General features: G+C 38.9%; 1 protein-coding gene across 2 annotated transcripts in view; it reads left to right on the top strand.

Annotated features, from left to right (window-relative positions):
- Positions 1–840: 840 nt before the first annotated feature.
- The window catches only part of ADAM10 (ADAM metallopeptidase domain 10), a 135257-nt gene continuing 119487 nt past the window's right edge, over positions 841–16610 (top strand). The window contains exon 1 of one of the 2 annotated variants that reach the window (XM_021694055.2): positions 841–1163. In XM_021694055.2, coding sequence (XP_021549730.1) covers positions 1109–1163 — 55 coding nt within the window. In that variant the 5' untranslated portion in view covers positions 841–1108. The remainder of the gene's footprint in view (positions 1164–16610) is intronic. The other variant, XM_044918316.1, reaches the window with a different exon arrangement.

Raw genomic sequence — 16610 nt, 5'->3', positions numbered from 1 at the left:
TTAAAAAAAACATTGGCAAGACCAATTGTTTTTTCTTCTCCCAGTTTTCTTCTAGAAATTTTACAACTTCAGGTCCTGTGTTTAAGTCCTTAATCCAGGAATATGAGTTTAAAGAACCAAAGTGAGTTACTGAGAAACCAAACATAAACCAAACATGAGCTTCAAAGAAGTTGGGGTGCAGTGCTCTTCAGAGCTGGGAAAAAAAGAGTGGTAAAGAGGCCATATTTTGGGCAAGAGATTTAGGACCGTATTTATTAAACTGCGGACATTTATAAAGGCCAAAGCCTGATCTGCGACAAATTTTTAAAGAATTAAGAAAAAAAAATGCCATAGGCTGTGTCTTTCCTTTCTGGGTTTGAAGGTCTTTTCATCTGTTTGATCACTGGTGGCTGTCGCTTGTTGGGACTTTGCTTTCGTTTATTTGGTTGCTGTCGTGCACCACCAGAGACAGAAAAGGAAGAAATAAAAATCTCCCTTACTTGTGAAGTTAAGAAGAAAGCGGCCTCTTAACATCTTTTCACTCTCCCATTTTCGTCTTAGGGACGGTCCTCAGCAGTCGTTAAGAACTAGCGGGCGAGCCGTCGCTGCTCTGCGGAGAAGCGCTCCCGTTTCGGGGCGGGACCAGGGGAAACCCCGCCTCCTAAACCCAATCCCAGCTCTCCGCCAGCGGACAGGAAGCGGCGGCGGGCCTAACAGCCCGGGAACCGGACCCTGCGCGCATGCGCGCGGCCCTGGGGTGCCTGGGGGAGGGGGAGGGGCGGGAGGAAGGGGTGCGGCTGGGCCTGCCGGTTGGGCGCCGCGCATCATGTGGTGAGGAAGGAGGCGGAGGTCCGGGGCTCGGGGGAGGGAGGTAGAGAAGAGGGAAGGAGCGAGGGAAGGAACGCGGGGAAGGGAGGAAGGAAACGAACGAGGGGGAGGGAGGTCCCTGTTTTGGAGGAGCTGGGAGCTTTGCCGGCCCCTGAAGTGGAGCGAGAGGGAGGTGCTTCGCCGTTTCTCCTGCCGGGGGAGGTCCCTGCTTCCCGTGGAGACTCCGGACCAAGCCCCTTCAGCTTCTCCCTCCGGATCGATGTGCTGCTGTTAACCCGTGAGGAGGCGGCGGCCGCGGAAGATGGTGTTGCTGAGAGTGTTAATTCCGCTCCTCTCCTGGGCGGCGGGGCTGGGAGGTGAGGCACGACCCCGAGCGCCGGGGACGCCTTGACCACGGCGGACCGCGCGGCGGCAGCGGCGGCCGGGTCGAGCGGAGCCCAGTCGCGCCGCGCGGCAGGCGCGTCAGTCAGCCCGGCCGGCCGGCGGCGCCACTCCGGCGCGCGGCGCTCCCCGCTCCCTATTGTCCCCCGCGCCCCGACCGCGTTCCCTTCCGTGGCGGGCCAAGGAGGCTCCGAGCCTCTGCCGAGGCCTTCCCCGCCCCCCACTGCCCCGGCGGCAGCGGAGGCGGGGGTCGCCTCCCAGAGAAGCAGTCGGGAGATCCGAGTTGCCGGGCGTGAGCCCTGGAGCCCAGGTCGGTGGCTCCATACCTCCAGCCTGCTCGCCCGGTGCCGGGACGGGCTGCCGCCGCGGGGTTGGCGGTCTTTACCTCCCTCCTTCCGCCCCCAGCCTCTGCCCGGTGGCGGATTCCGGAGTCCGCTCCACCGCGGGGAAACGGCCGCGCAGGCTCGTGGGAAGTTGAGATGTATGCGGCGGGGCTGGTGTATTGTTCTTTACCGGGCGCGGCGATCCAGACTGACCCGGTTCTGCAGAGGGGCCGCCCGTGGAGGGGCCGCCCGTGGAGGGGTAACAGTGGTCCTCTGCTGTCTGAGACGAGTCGCTTCCGCTCTCTATAGTGCCCTGCCTCTGCCCGAGTGTTTGGAGAGAGCTCTCAGGAGGGTGTGTTTATGTTCAGTGAAAACATTCTGTTGCCCAGGGGAATGGGTTTGGTGTGGAGAAAAGTAAGCCGTTTCGGATGTTTGATCTGTTTGGATTGGGTCTCTTAGAGGGAGAAGTCCCTGGATGACCCAACTTTTTTCTTAAGCTCTCAGGTGGAGTAGACGTACAGCGTAGTTAGTGGGTTGTCAGACGGTGGCAACTCCCTCACCCCGCAAATTGGAGTTAAATTTACTGTAAGCAGATAATTTCTTGATTACTCGGGTTTTGAAGACGATTTTTTTATGATCCTAGGACCGGCTGCATAATTTTGTTGTTGTGTAAAATGCTTTATTTTAGGTAAAGTTTTTGTCTTGCCCCAAAGTATACTTAAAAACCTCAAAGTTTGTTTAAAATCACTGAATTGAAAAAATTACCGGAATGCTTCCGATGAGGATAGTGTAATTTGATAATTTAGAGAATACTGTATATTTTATGTAGTGTATTGTTTCTGTTCTTTGTCACTTTAACTTATGATTGCAGAGCCAAGCGTATTTTTGTCCTGAGTTCTACTTAGTCGGAGAATGATGCTTTGTAGGTACACTTTTGTTGTAGTTTGTGGTGTTCATTTGCTAGATGTACATTTTAGATTAAGAGTTTCTAGTAGATGTTTAGTTTTAAGAGTATCGTGTGCTAGAGACCCTTGATAAGGGCCTTTTATAACATTTGTATTTATGTTCAGAATGTGGCTTCCGACAAATCATTTTTTCCGTCTCATCACTATTTATGATTATAGTCAGGTGTTAGACTCTTGATTTCTATGAGGTGGTACAAACTAAGACAAACACATGAGGTACTGTAAATTACTGAGGAGTGGTAGTATATAAAATGACCGTTGTTTTTAAGTGTGAAACAATAAGAATATAAATTGGTGTAGCCTGATGGTTGAAGAAAAAGTAAATTAACAGCATAATTTTTGTGGGTTAAGACCCTTGGTACACAAAAATCTAAATTCAGAACTTTGGAGTCATTTATAAAGTATCATTTTGCATTAAACATTAAAAGGCTACTTACTTTTTCATGTTTACACAGAACTTTAAAAAAAAGACACTAAGAAACTTTCATTTTAAAATTAGTATCAAGATTGTAGCCTTTGGGTACTTGGAGATATTTGTAATTTTATTGTAATATATACTATTTTTAAATATGAGCCTGAGCTATTTATATTTATGGTCAAGTTTGTAAGAAGTTTATATGATGATGATATGTAGAATAGAATACGCTCAAATTGAATATAATTTGTTTAACATATGAAAGAAATGAATATGTTTATGTAGACAAGAAGTTGTAGTGGAAATACGGATTTAACTTTGAAGTATAGATTTTTATGTACTTAATAAATGATTTTAGTTGCCTTAGTTGCTTCCTGAAACTTAAACTTTCCTAATGCACAGGCATTAAACTTTCATTTCTAGCACATGCCCCAGTCTGTTGTATATGTAGGAAGATACCATAAAATTTGCAGAGTTCAGTAAGTGTTTATATAGATATGTATACATAAAATTGCTTTTATTATTTGTAACCACATTAGAAATTTATTGGAACTATTCTAAGTAAATATAGCCCAAATATTTTTTATGTACGTGTGCATAGTACTTTTTAACACAAATATTTTGGAGGGTTGTTGTCTTTTCTCTTTTTAAAAATTAATTGGTATGTTTGAGAGGTCAAAGATATTTTAGCTCTAGTAGTAAATTCAATCCGACAGTACTTGGGTTTGATGAAATCATACATAAAATGAAGTTTAGAGTCTGTCATGTTTTGTATGTTTAAAAATCTGGCGTAAATCCTTTGTTTTGTACCATGCATTCTTTAGAAATAAGTTTTCTGGAAGTTTGGCCAAAAGTATTAAAATTATTAAAGCTTAAGCTTAAACGATTTCTCTCACTTCTACCAGCAAATAAGAGTCTATGAAGTTAATAAGAGAGATTTGTCTCTATCTTTAAGGAGTTCTGCCTGTTCATCTTTTTAATTTGAGATTGATAATCCAGTTAATTGTATCATTTTAGGGTCCATTCAAGCCATGCCCTACATTAACTGTATCTTTTCTGTATACACAGAACCTCTCTGAGTAGCAGGGGTGAGGGAAATGGGCACAGCAGGCACCTCTGTTTTCTGATTTTTTTTTTAATAACTTGTTTAAGATCTTCAAGGGTGTCTATTTATTATCTGATCTCTTAAATTTTCCAAAGGACTTGCAGGGTTAAGGAGGGGCAGTAAGGGACATTTCTATGATGTCTATTGTGTATCTGATACTGTGTTAGGAGTTTCACTTTTCAACATTTATGAGAGAGTGGTGGTATTTTACAGTTGAAGAAATAGGCTTGAAGAAATAATTTCTTTCATTATCCACCTGCTAAATGGTGAATTAGACATTCAAACCCAGGCCAGCTTGACCTCAAGGCCTGAACTTTACCCATTGCCCCCTCATAACCTTTTTGAAAGCAGTTCACACATTAGGTTAAAGGTGGTCCCTGGGCTGAGCCACCTTAGAGATGTATTGTTTGATTCGCAGTGTCTTTAGGTTTCAACTAGTTATCAACATTGAAAAATCGGGAAATTCCTCAATGAAATTCACAGACTTCTAAATTTTTTTTTTTTTTTTTGGAAGAATTGGAAACCCAGGCTCTTCTGGGCTGCATTCCTATTGTCTGTAGTGGAGTGGTAGAGCAGTAGCTGCCCTCTTTAGACTGGGCATGTGCTTACCGGTCAGTGCAGTTACTATCATTCCTACTGGTAATACACTTGGCCTGCTTCACTCATTTTTGTCACCTGTGTGGATCTTGCGACTATGTTATTTGCATCTCTACCTTGGCTTCATCTTACATAGATGAATCCAGTCTTTTAGAAATGTTCTTTTGACTGTGACCTCTTATCCAACTTTTAATATGTGTTTTAATTATTTTTACAGTACTCTTAAACCTTTGTTAATAAAAGCTGTGGCATACCTATTCTTTTTATTTAGCATAAGATTATTAAATATTAAAAATCCTGTTTTCACAATAACAATTTGAGGTTCTTAAAGAATGATGGTTCTGATTTTTCCAGATCACTTTATCTCAACGAGCAAATAAGAAACCATTTCTTTTTCTACTTGGATGAAACTCACAGGAAAAAAATGGTTGAGGGTCATGCAAGTAAAAACTTAGGCTTTTTTTCTTTTAAGAACAGGTCATAAACATAAACTCTGCCTTTGAAATTCATAAAATGAAATGAAATAATATATTGAACAATAAGGTACATTTTCCAGCGTTGTTGGGAAATGACAATGACAGGTTCAGATATGAGAAGATTCCCAAATAAGTCTCTGGGACCAGACTTGTAAAATTTTGGCAATTTTTGATGGAAGTTTTTCTAGGATACATTACACATTTACTGTGCCCTTAAAATGGGCTGACTTCAATCTTCTCTTAAATGATTGAGGTTTAATATAGAGAACAGCTGTTACTGTTCTGGGCTCTATTGTAGTTTCTGTCCCCCCCTCCCCTGCCCCGCCCCCCCCCAAACAATTGAAGTGGGTATTCTAAATTTATTCTAGGTGATTGTACTTTTTATTCTTGTATCTGGTTTCAATAGTATTTCTAACTTTTTGGTTAAAATTCCTGGCTTTCTTGCAAACCTTGAGGATATCACCTCCTAATTAGTTGTTTCTAATACATTTTCTGTGGGGAAACTAAATAATCATACTTGATATGCTTGCATGCAAAGTGGAATAAATAAGTTCTGCATCTTTTTGGAATAAAGTACATGAACTTTAGATACATATATATTTTAAAATTTATTTTTTAAAGTGATGTGTTCTTTTTAAAAGATTTTATTCATTTATTAGAGAGCACGCACAAGCGGGGGGGTGGGGCGGGGCAGAGGGAAAGCTGGCTTCCTGCTGAGTTGGGAGCCAGAAATGGGGCTTGGTCCCAGGACCCCAAGATCATGACCCGAGCCAAAGGCAGATGCTTAACTGATTGAGCCACCCAGGTGCCCCTAAAAGTTTATTTTTAATGTATATTTTTGGCTTGTGGAGTTTAGTGTTGAGGTTCCCTGTTCTGAACAATTAGGATAATGTTGTATTAATGTATTTTGGTAGTTAAAGTGAGGCAAGGTGGAATGGAGAGAAAAAAAACTGATAGATAACCAGGAAGACACACCAAATAAAACGCACACTCATTTGGTTGCAGGTAGATCATTTCCCAGATCTGAATCATGAGTACTTTGGTTCCAACCTAGTATACTAGATTATTGATATTAAACATACCTTAAAATGTGCAATTGTAATATCCTCTGCAGGAATGCAAATTGTATGTTAAGAAAAATATTCTCTGTATTTAAAGGAGCAATTAGGTAAAAGGTAGATGACAGAGGCTCCGGATACTGTGATATACTGTGTTTTATTGTTAGTTTGAAGTAAGGTAACTGTTGTGTGTTACAGATTTGGTGAGTTTGTGATTTGCATAAAGTTAAATTTGTCTGTCTTTGAATTGTATCACATTCTAATGGTTAGAAAACTTTTGCCAAAGTTGGAGGTATATTTTTGGGACGGCCTAACTTAAAATATATACATGGAGTAACAAAAATGGAATTTGTGTGTGTGGAGAAGTTGGGGGGGCAGGGCACGTAGTCATTGGATATAGCTGCTAACACAAGTTTCCGTGAGAGGCCTGTGTGGTTACTAACTGGGGGAGACGAATTGTAGATACAAGAGGCTGTGAACAGAAAAACACAGTGGTTTCAGATCTGAGCCCCAAGTCACAGGGCAGATGCTCCAAATTCTAGGAATTGATTTGCATTTGGTTTATTTGCACATGGGCAACTCTATGTGACATGCTTGGGTAAGGAGCCCCAGGTTTGGTTTTTTTTGGAGGAATTGATTTATTTAACGATTGTTAGTGATTCTTCCAAGCAACTCTAAAATGTCTGCTTTTGTGAATAAAAATCCAGTAGTGATAATTCTAACTAGCTTAACTGTCAATCTTTATACTAGGAAAAGAAAGCAATGTTAATAAGAATAAATGGGAAAACTGTAATAATCCTACCAGTTCAATCCCTATGAGGGCAGTAACATTGCTATCTAGCAGTGTGAAGGCTTTCCCTTGGTACTAGTGGAGACAGTCCTGTCTCACTAGGTTGCAGGAAACAGTAATACTGAGAATAGTTCTTAGAGAATGTAGACTCCCTTTGAAACTGGGTGAATTCATTCTGAAGCTATTACAATTCCAAGTAAACAGTGTGAGAACGTGTACAGCGAGAACATTGCTGTTTTAGTCACCAGTTTATTGTATGTCTGTGGTTAGTAGGAGTCATGAGCTACAGTCTTGAGTGAGAAGTAAAAAATACTGAGTTTGTCAGCATAGACAGAAATGCCAAGATATAAAAATAAAGTTCCAATTATGTATTGTAGTTGCAGATGAAATGAGGATTTATTTCCCCAGTTGGGGAAAGCCTTTTGAGGAAAGAGAATGGCATAATAGTCTAGTAAGGTGCTTGTAGGTTTTCTTGCCTGGAATGGAGAGTCCATGGCAGGAAATAAGAAGTGCTAGCTGGGCCATGATAGCCAGGACTCCAATTATTCATATTCTAGGCCATTATAGCTGCAAGGTAGAGTGTTACGGAATGTTGGTTGGAGTCCATGTTGAGGAGTTGGAATATGATACAGTAAGGAATAAATTAGTTGCTTGATGAATTGTGTGTTTAAGTTCTATATTTATTTCTGTATTGTAGAAATAAATAAGGATAGAAAAGAAATCTCACGGAAGAAAACTTATAAAACTTGGCATAAGTTTAACATGAAGCTAACAAAATTATTGAAGGCTCACTCTGTGTTGAATTTAGATCTCAGAGGCTGTTGCATTGGAGAGAGGGTGTTTTCATAAAACTTAGAGGACCTCAGTCTTTGAAGTTGAAAATAAGACATCTAAGATTTTGAATCTAGGTAGGTTCTAGTTTGGGATGTGTGTCATAGTCTGGGATTTTATCTGACTTGCAATGTAATATTTTTGTTGGGGATTGGTTGAAACTTTGCAGTCTTCCAGAAATATTTGGCTTGTCATTTGGGAAGCACTGCTCCAGAGTTGTGAGGTAGAAGTTTGGTGAATTTGGAGGGGAGGGGTTCGATTTTTTTTTTTTTTAAGTAGGTTCTGCACCCAGTGTGGACCCCAACGCGGGGCTTGAACTCATGACCCTGAGATCAAGACATGAGCTGAGATCAAGAGTCAGATGCTTAACTGACTGAGCCACCCAGGCACCTGGGAGAGGTTAGAATTAAAGATACATTAACAAGTATATTTTTGCAGGTATATATTTGTTATCAAGTTGGAATTAGGCTCTTTGGCAAATGTACATATATGGTTTTTGGAGCAGAATTTTCTATTTGTCTTTGCTTGCATAGATGCTGGCAAGGGATACAATATACATATTTGAACTTTGGATTTAGTTTTCATAAGAATACAGATAGAATCCTATACCTATGAATTGAATGGGATATTAATTTGCTACCTCTTTTCCTAAGAATTAATTGGGATAAGTTTGTAAAAATGCTGGAGACTGTAAAATGTTATACAAATATTATAAAAATTATATTGTTTCCAGGCCTACTTTCATTTGGAATCTATTAGTTTCAAAATAAAGATGGATAAAATGTATTTCTAGAAGTTGAAATGCTAGAAAGTTGATACCAAGCATTAGAAAATAGAATTTATCTTTTTATTTTTTTAAAGATTTTATGTATTTGATAGAGAGAGAGCGAGAGAGGGAACACAAGCAGGGAGAGTGGGAGAGAGAGAGAAGCAGGCCTCCCGCCGAGCAGGAAGCCCAGTACAGGCTCGATACCAGGACCCTGAGATCATGACCCAAGCTAAAGGCAGTCGCTTAACCGACTGAGCCACCCAGGCACCCCTAGAAAACAGAATTTAAGAAAATCCATAATTCCTTCACAATTTTATCACTTTTAAATATTAATCATTCAATCTTTTAAAATGCTTATTATTATGAATTTGCATTGTAATATTTATGCAGTTTTGTATCCTTCAAAAAATTAGTGTGTAGTTAAAGTGTATATGCAGAGCAGACACTGAAACATTTATAGACTAGAGACAGTTTTGGTTGTCATACCTGGAGGGATGCTACTGGCATCTAGTGAGTAGAGGCCAGAGGTGCTAACTATCTTAAAATGCACAGGACAGTCCCCCACACCAAAGAATTGTCTGGCCAAAATGTTAGTAGTGCTGAGAGTGAGAAACCCTGCTCTAAGGAAATTTGAGTCTTTTTACCTTTTTTTTTTAAATTTCTGATAGCTTGCTGTCTTAATTGATTACTCAAGTTTCATAAGCTTCCATATTTCTATCCTGTTCAAACCTTTTCCTCCTAGTGTTCTATGCGCTGCAGCTCTGAAAAATTTACTTTTATCATTTATCTTCCAGCATTTCCCATTCTTCATCTTCCAGTTTGTGGTTGGAAAGTAAATCTGATTCTGTCTATTTATAATAGCAATTGAATGACTGATAACTCATGAGGATTATTTAAAAACCAAACCAAATCAGTTGCTTGTTAACCGAGAAGAGCCATAGATTAGTAGGATTTTAGTTTCTGTGGGGTAGTTTTGAGAGACTCTGTCAGCAGCTTCTGCAACTCTGTCTTCAGAATTTGTTCTACTCAGTTTCAACTTTTCACAAAATACTCTCTTCAAAATTTTAATGCATAAGTTCTCAAAAACTTTCATTATCTTTTTTATAACTCTATTCCCCCTTCCTCTTATTATCATCATTAACACCTTTGGCAGAATTATTTTATTTGCACATCCAAATTTCCTGGAAGGAGGTAGAGGTAGATGCTTTGGGGTGTCATATGGGAGAAGGGTGAAGTAATGAGAGTGGGCTTAGGATGAAATGTGGGTGTGGGGGAGATATACACCAACTGGGGAGTTGTGGCTGAGCCCATTGTGTGTGTGTTTTATTTAGGTAGGTTGAAAGTCACAGTCCCTTACATGGGTTACTGTCTGTACTTGTGTCTGCGCTTATTGAAATGGTATAAAGGCATTTCAAATGAGCACAGAAATCTAAATTATGTACATGTTCCATTTTTGAATTTGTAAGTTGTATTTCATACGTTAGTGGTAGAAATTTAATACATTCAGTATGTTTTAATCATTGATGTTTCGTGCCCTTTGTGATTGATTTAGTTTATAATTTAAAAAGAGCTACTTATCTTAATTTCTGAGCCAGCTAGCTTTATTATTTTTAATTTTTAGAAACCAGTTCATCTCAAAAAGTGGATGTGTTGAAATATGCTCATAATTGTAGGACACACCCTACTATCTTGAACTTTCACTGGAACTGTTAGGTGTAGACATTTACTTGTAGAAAATGATCTAATTCATTTCTAGTGAAGAAATTGATACTGTGACTTAAGTTTGAAGTCACATTGTAGAAGTAACTTTTTCTTTTTTTTTTTTTTTAAAGATTTTTATTTATTGTTAGAGAGACCATGAGAGGGGGAACACAAGCAGGGGGGGTGGGAGAGGGAGAAGCGGGTGCCCCGCTGAGCAGGGAGCCCAGGACCCTGGGATCATGACCTGAGCTGAAGGCAGACGCTTAAATGACTGAGCCACCCAGGCCCCCCCAGAAGTAACTTTTCTAGGAGTACAGTAAAGGTACTTACATATATTGCTGAAATGTAGGACATGATAGTTCCTGGAAGTCTACCTTTGTCATACAAGGGAACAGTTTTGTTAGTGGTATTTAGTGCTTCAAGATCAGAGTGAATATATATCAAATATAAGAAGCATTGGTCAACACAGTGTGATGTCTAAGACATAGTTGATGACTCAAGTTTCTCAGGAAGGAAATACACTTTTCTGTTGGGGAAAAATGCTCTTGATACTTAATTTTAGAATTATACAAGTGAAAAGTCTGTTGAAAACAACTTGATTACAAGTAATTTTTCTGAGGAATGGAAATGTGCCAGCCTTAGCTTCTTCTTACACATCCTCTCATTTATTGTAATTGAGTTTTTCTGTAAATAGGAAGCTCTGTAATGTCAAAACATGTTTGCCAATTTTTCTTTCCCCATTCTTAAAATTGTAGAATAAAGTTTCTTTGATATAGATAGAAAAAAAAGTTTGTTATGTAATATTGCTGTCCCACACAAAGGTGATGATATTGATGATATGTGATGATATATCAACAAGATATATTCTGATTATTTTTTCATCTTGATGTTAATGAAATTTTCATTCTATGTTTTTTGCCCTATTCTTATATTTAATTTAGATTGGAACAGAAAATTGTAGGTTTTGGATTCAGAAGCTGGGAAGGAAGCTTTTGTTTGCAGCATTCCTAGAAAGTAAGATGCTAACTACCCATGAAATATGGAAAATATTCATAATGTTTAGCATTTATGGAATTGTTATTATATGCCAGGCACTGTTGTTAGGGCATTTTGTGTATTAACCCAGGCTTTACAACATCGCTGTAAGATAGGTTCTGTTATTTTCTTTTTTTTTTTTTTTTTAAAGATTTTATTTATATTTTGACAGAGAGAGAGACAGCGAGAGAGGGAACACAAGCAGGGGGGAATGGAAGAGGGTGAAGCAGGCTTCCCGCCGAGCACAGAGCCCGATGCGGGGCTCGATCCCAGGACCCTGGGATCATGACCTGAGCCGAAGGCAGACGCTTAACGACTGAGCCACCCAGGTGCCCCTGGTTCTGTTATTTTCATTTCACAAATGAGGGAGCAGGATCAGGGAGGATAACCTCTTCAATGTCAGAGAAGTCATGTACTTATTGGGGAAAACTGGGATTTGAATCTGGTCAGTCTGGCTCCAGAATTCATGCTCTTAAATACTATACTGCCTCTAAGAAACATATCTTGTGCTTTGAAAGGCATTGTATAGTGAGGTTGTTAGATTCTGCCTTTGTACAAAGAATTATTTTGCCATCACTTTAGGCTCTTTATACTTATTTGAGCCATTTGGCTTTTGGTCAGTCAAGTTCTTTACAAGGTTTTTCTTTTACATTAGAAAATGTTTAGAATTAAGGAGAGGAAAGCACCTTTTAGTTTTTTTTTTCTTTTACAGTAGAAAATGTTCACAATTAAGGAGAGGAAAGCAGCTTATAGCACATTTTATTCATAATACCATATCAGTTTTGTCATAAATTTGTGTATGTTCATTTTTTAAAAGCTTGAGGATACACAATAAATCTCTGGATGGTGAGATATAAGTTAATGTGTTTCTACAGTAATCAGGAAACAAATATTTTTTTAAAGCAGATTGCCTTTAGTAAGAACCAGTATCTGAAGTCACCAGACTTTGAAAAAAATTACAGGAAATAAAAATACTATTTTCAAACTGTAAAAAGGGAGACACTTTCTAAGCTCTCCAGTGGCAAGGAGACCAAGTTATGTTTTTTTTTTCTATTTTTTAGAACTTGCTGGCCATTTTTCTACTACTCCTGCATGTAGGTGATTTTCTGGTATTGCTTTACTTTTTCCCCAGTTTTTTTTTTTTTTAATAAGTTTTGAAAATTAGTTATGTTTTCTCCATCTAATAGATCCAATCCAGTTATCCTTTACCAATTTTACACATAGGCATTTACTCAGTATATACTATATTTTTTTCCTAACTTTGTATCTTAAAAGTTTCTATACTTTCTGAGAGGTTGAAAGTATAAATAGTCCAATTAACATTTGTATACCTTTGATCTAAATTTATTAATGGTTATCTTTTGCCGTGCTTGCTTTATCGCTCAAGAAATATAAGTAAAAAATACTTATTTATTTATGTATTTTTTCCTCTGAACCATTTGAAAGTAAGTTGTAACACTAAAGACTTCATTATGCATCTCATGAGATTAATGACATTATCTTACATAACTAATAAGATTACTTTCTCTTTTTAAGTGTGGGGATGTTCAAATTTCCCATGAAGCTTCTAAGTACTAGGCACTGTGTGAATTTATTACATGCTTTCTGAGGGCCAGATTTCCGTCAGCTACAACTAAGGACCAGAAAGTAAAATGTTGGGATGCTTTTATGTATGGGTAAAATAACGTACAGTAGAGAAAGGAGGAGACATCATTGACAGAATACTGCAGGATGGAGCTATTTTATGTAGGAACAATGGCACAATAACAGTAGCCTATAGGTTATCATATTTTATGAGGACATCTTAGAATAAAGATGTTAATAAGGATGAGCCTGGCTCAAGAAGATGTTAAAGTAGAGGAAAAAATTAATAATGGTTCAAATGGAAAGATATTTGGACATAGATAAACTTCGGTTATCTAGAAATTTTCCTCAGTGGAAGCTGTCATTTTCTGCTGTTGTTGGATTACTAACATCTTACTTGTACTTTAGGTTAAATGTATTTTATTTTTATCATTGTGAGATAACAGATTTGTTTCTCCATTGCTAAGGACTTTACATGAGAACATCGTTACTGAGTATTCTATTCTTAATAGAAGGAATAAAAAGGTGTAACAGATTGCTATCCTTTGAGTCCTTCTTGTTAACCTTCCCTGTCTTTCGTTTTGCCCCTCATGGGTTTTATATCAGAGTGATAAAAAAACTCCAGGTCTGTATTAAGAGGCTACAACAGAACATTAGCTCTTTTTCATTATTGTTTTGTTTTTTACTTACAGATTTGTTGGCTGTGTTTCCTTTTGTACAAATCTATTTCATGTAAATAGAGGATTTAACTTAGAGGAAGAAAATAGTCTATTATGGGCCACAAATCACATGTTAATTTAAATTGCAACAGACCTTTGAAAGAAGTAGTTTCTGTTCCTGGATTTACTTATAAGTTGCTTTTTTTTTTTTTTTTAAGATTTTATTTATTTATTTGACAGAGAGATATAACGAGAGAAGGAACACAGGCCGGGGAGTGGGAGAGGGAGAAGCAGACTTCCTGCCGAGCAGGGAGCCTGATGGGGCCTTGATCCAGGGAGCCTGATGGGGGGCTCGATCCCAGGACTCTGGGATCATGACCTGAGCTGAAGGCAGATGCTTAACGACTGAGCCACCCAGGCGCCCCATTAGTTGCTTTAAATAACCCCTAATATAGTGATGACCCTCCATATTTATTTGTATCTCTAGCCCAGTCCTCTCCTTTGATTTCCAGCCTCCTGTATACCAGCTATACATTGGGTTAAATGTCTAGTGGGCATCTCAAACTTAACATGTCCAAAACCAAACCTCTGATTCTCTTCACCCCTTGCCTTTTGTAGTCTCTCCCGTCTCATAAATGGGAGCTCTGGCCAAAAACTTTGAGTTATATTCTTCTTTCTCTTACCCTCTGTATGCAGTCCATCAGCAAATCCTGTCAGCTCCTTCTGCAAAGTATGTGCTGACTTTGACTACTTCTCACTAGTTCCACCGCTACTACCCTGGTTGACACAAGACAACATCCATCTCACTTCAATTACTGTAAACCCTGCTAACTCTTCTCCCTGTTCTCTTGTTCTCCCGGTCTTTTTTCAACATAGCAGTTAATGTGATCCTGTTCCAAAGGTACTCCTTTTGTCAAAACCATCCACTGGCAAATTGTATACTTTAAAATGTTACAAATGGTGAGTTTTATGTTATATGAATTGCACCTCAAAAAAAACAATAGCAAATAAATAAATTTAAAAAACCCCATTCAGTGGCTTACTATTTTAAGTAAAAGCCAGAGTCCTTCTAAGTGACTTGTGAGGCCCTACGTGCTGTACATTGTATGCTTATCTCCCCCGCAGTACCTCTACAGTCCCCCCCGCCGTTTGCTTCTGCTCCAGCTGCACAGAACTCTGTAAAAAATGCCAGGCTTGTTCCTGTCTCAGGGACTTTGCCCTTGCTGGTCCTCTTACGTGCAACACTTCCCTTCTAGACTGCTGTATTATCTACCCTCTTTGTTTTTCTTTTTTAAATTAAAACTATTTTTTAAAAATAGTGGTGAAATACACATAACATAAAATTTATCATCATGACCATTTTGTGCAGTTCATTAGTGGTAAGTATTGTAGTCCCGCCTTAACTGTGGTTTCACTTTCCATAGTTTCAGTTACCTAAGGTCAGCCCCAGTTTAGAAGTAGATGATCCTCCGGACTTAGTGTCAGAAGGTCAGTATTAGCCTCACTCTGTGTCACAATGCCTGTGTCATTCACCTCACTTTATCTCATCACTTAGGCATTTTATCATCTTATATCTTCACAAGAAGGAAGCATGATTACCATACAGTAAGGTATTTTGAGGGACAGACCACCTTCACATAAGTTTTATTACAGTGTTCTAATTGTTTTATTTTACTATTAGTTATTGTTGTTAATCTCTTATGGTGCCTAATTTATCAGCTGAACTTTATCATAGGTATGTATGTATAGGAAAAACCATATGTCCAGTGTTTGTGCTGTCGTTGTTTCAGACATCTACTGGGGGTCTTGGATTATATCCCTTGCAGATATGGGGAAGGGAAGGACTACTGTACACTTAGATTGTTGCATTTAGTTCTCTTTTAAGTCTTTGCTTAGCTGTTAGTGAGATCTTTCCATTACTTCATATAAAAAGACCAACCCTTTCCTTGGCATTCTATTTGCTTACCCTGTGAATACACTCTTATAGCCATTTAAAGTTATTTAGGGGCGCCTGGGTGGCTCAGATGTTAAGTGTCTGCCTTCAGCTCAGGCCATGATCCCAGGGTCTTGGGATTGAGCCCCACATCCGGCTCCCTGCTCAGCGGAGAATCTCACACTCCCCCCGCTTGTGTTCCCTCTCTCTCTGCCTCTCTTTCTGTCAAATAAAAATAAATAAAGTTATTTACTTATTGTCCATCGTCCTTCTCTAGAATAAAGGTCAGTGAGGTCAATAACTTATTCGTCCACTTTTTTACATTAGAAAATGTTTTTGTCCACTGCTGTATTCCCAGCCCCTGAAACAATGGCTAGGATATTAGTAAGTGCTCATTATATATGTGTTAAGTGATTAGATGAATGAATATTGAACTAAATAATTTTATTTTTTGTGAATTATGTAAGACTCCTAAGTGTTTAAGTATGTCTGGGGAAAAGCCTTGAAAGCTTCTGATTAGTCTTTTAACTTAAATTGACTTTAAAGTGAAATGAAACTACCATTTTTGTTAGTGTATTGGTTTTGCTTAGTGAGTATTTTTATATGTTCTGTTAAAAAACTAGGTAGGTTGAATGAGTTAGAATTTTCTCTCTAAAAACCAAGTTGCTTTTTCTCAACTAGTATGTGTTCCTATTTTTAAAAATGTTATTTTTTAAAAAGATTTTTTATTATTTTTAAGTAATTTCTACACCCAGTGTGGGACTCAAACCCACAACCCCAAAATCAAGAGTCACATGCTCCACTGACTGAGCCAGCCAGGCCCCCGCCCCAAACATTATTTTTTGAAAGTTTACTTATTTAAGTAATCTCTACACCCAACGTGGGGCTTGAGCTCATGAGCCCAAGATCAAGAGTTGCATGCTCTTTTTTTTTAAATTTTAATTTTAATTTTTTTATTGTTATGTTAATCCCCATACATCATTAGTTTTAGATGTAGTGTTCCATGATTCATTGTGCATAACACCCAGTGCTCCATGCAGAACGTGCCCTCTTTAATACCCATCACCAGGCTAACCCATCCTCCCATCCCCCTCCCCTCTAGAACCCTCAGTTTGTTTTTCAGAGTCCATTGTCTCTCATGTTCGTCTCCCCCTCCGATTACCCCCCCTTCATTCTTCCCC

The sequence above is a fragment of the Neomonachus schauinslandi genome, chromosome 9 (assembly GCF_002201575.2).
Source record: "Neomonachus schauinslandi chromosome 9, ASM220157v2, whole genome shotgun sequence".
NCBI lineage: Eukaryota > Metazoa > Chordata > Mammalia > Carnivora > Phocidae > Neomonachus > Neomonachus schauinslandi.
The sequence above is the reverse complement of the archived record's forward strand: the minus strand, read 5'-3'. Positions and strand labels throughout refer to the sequence as shown.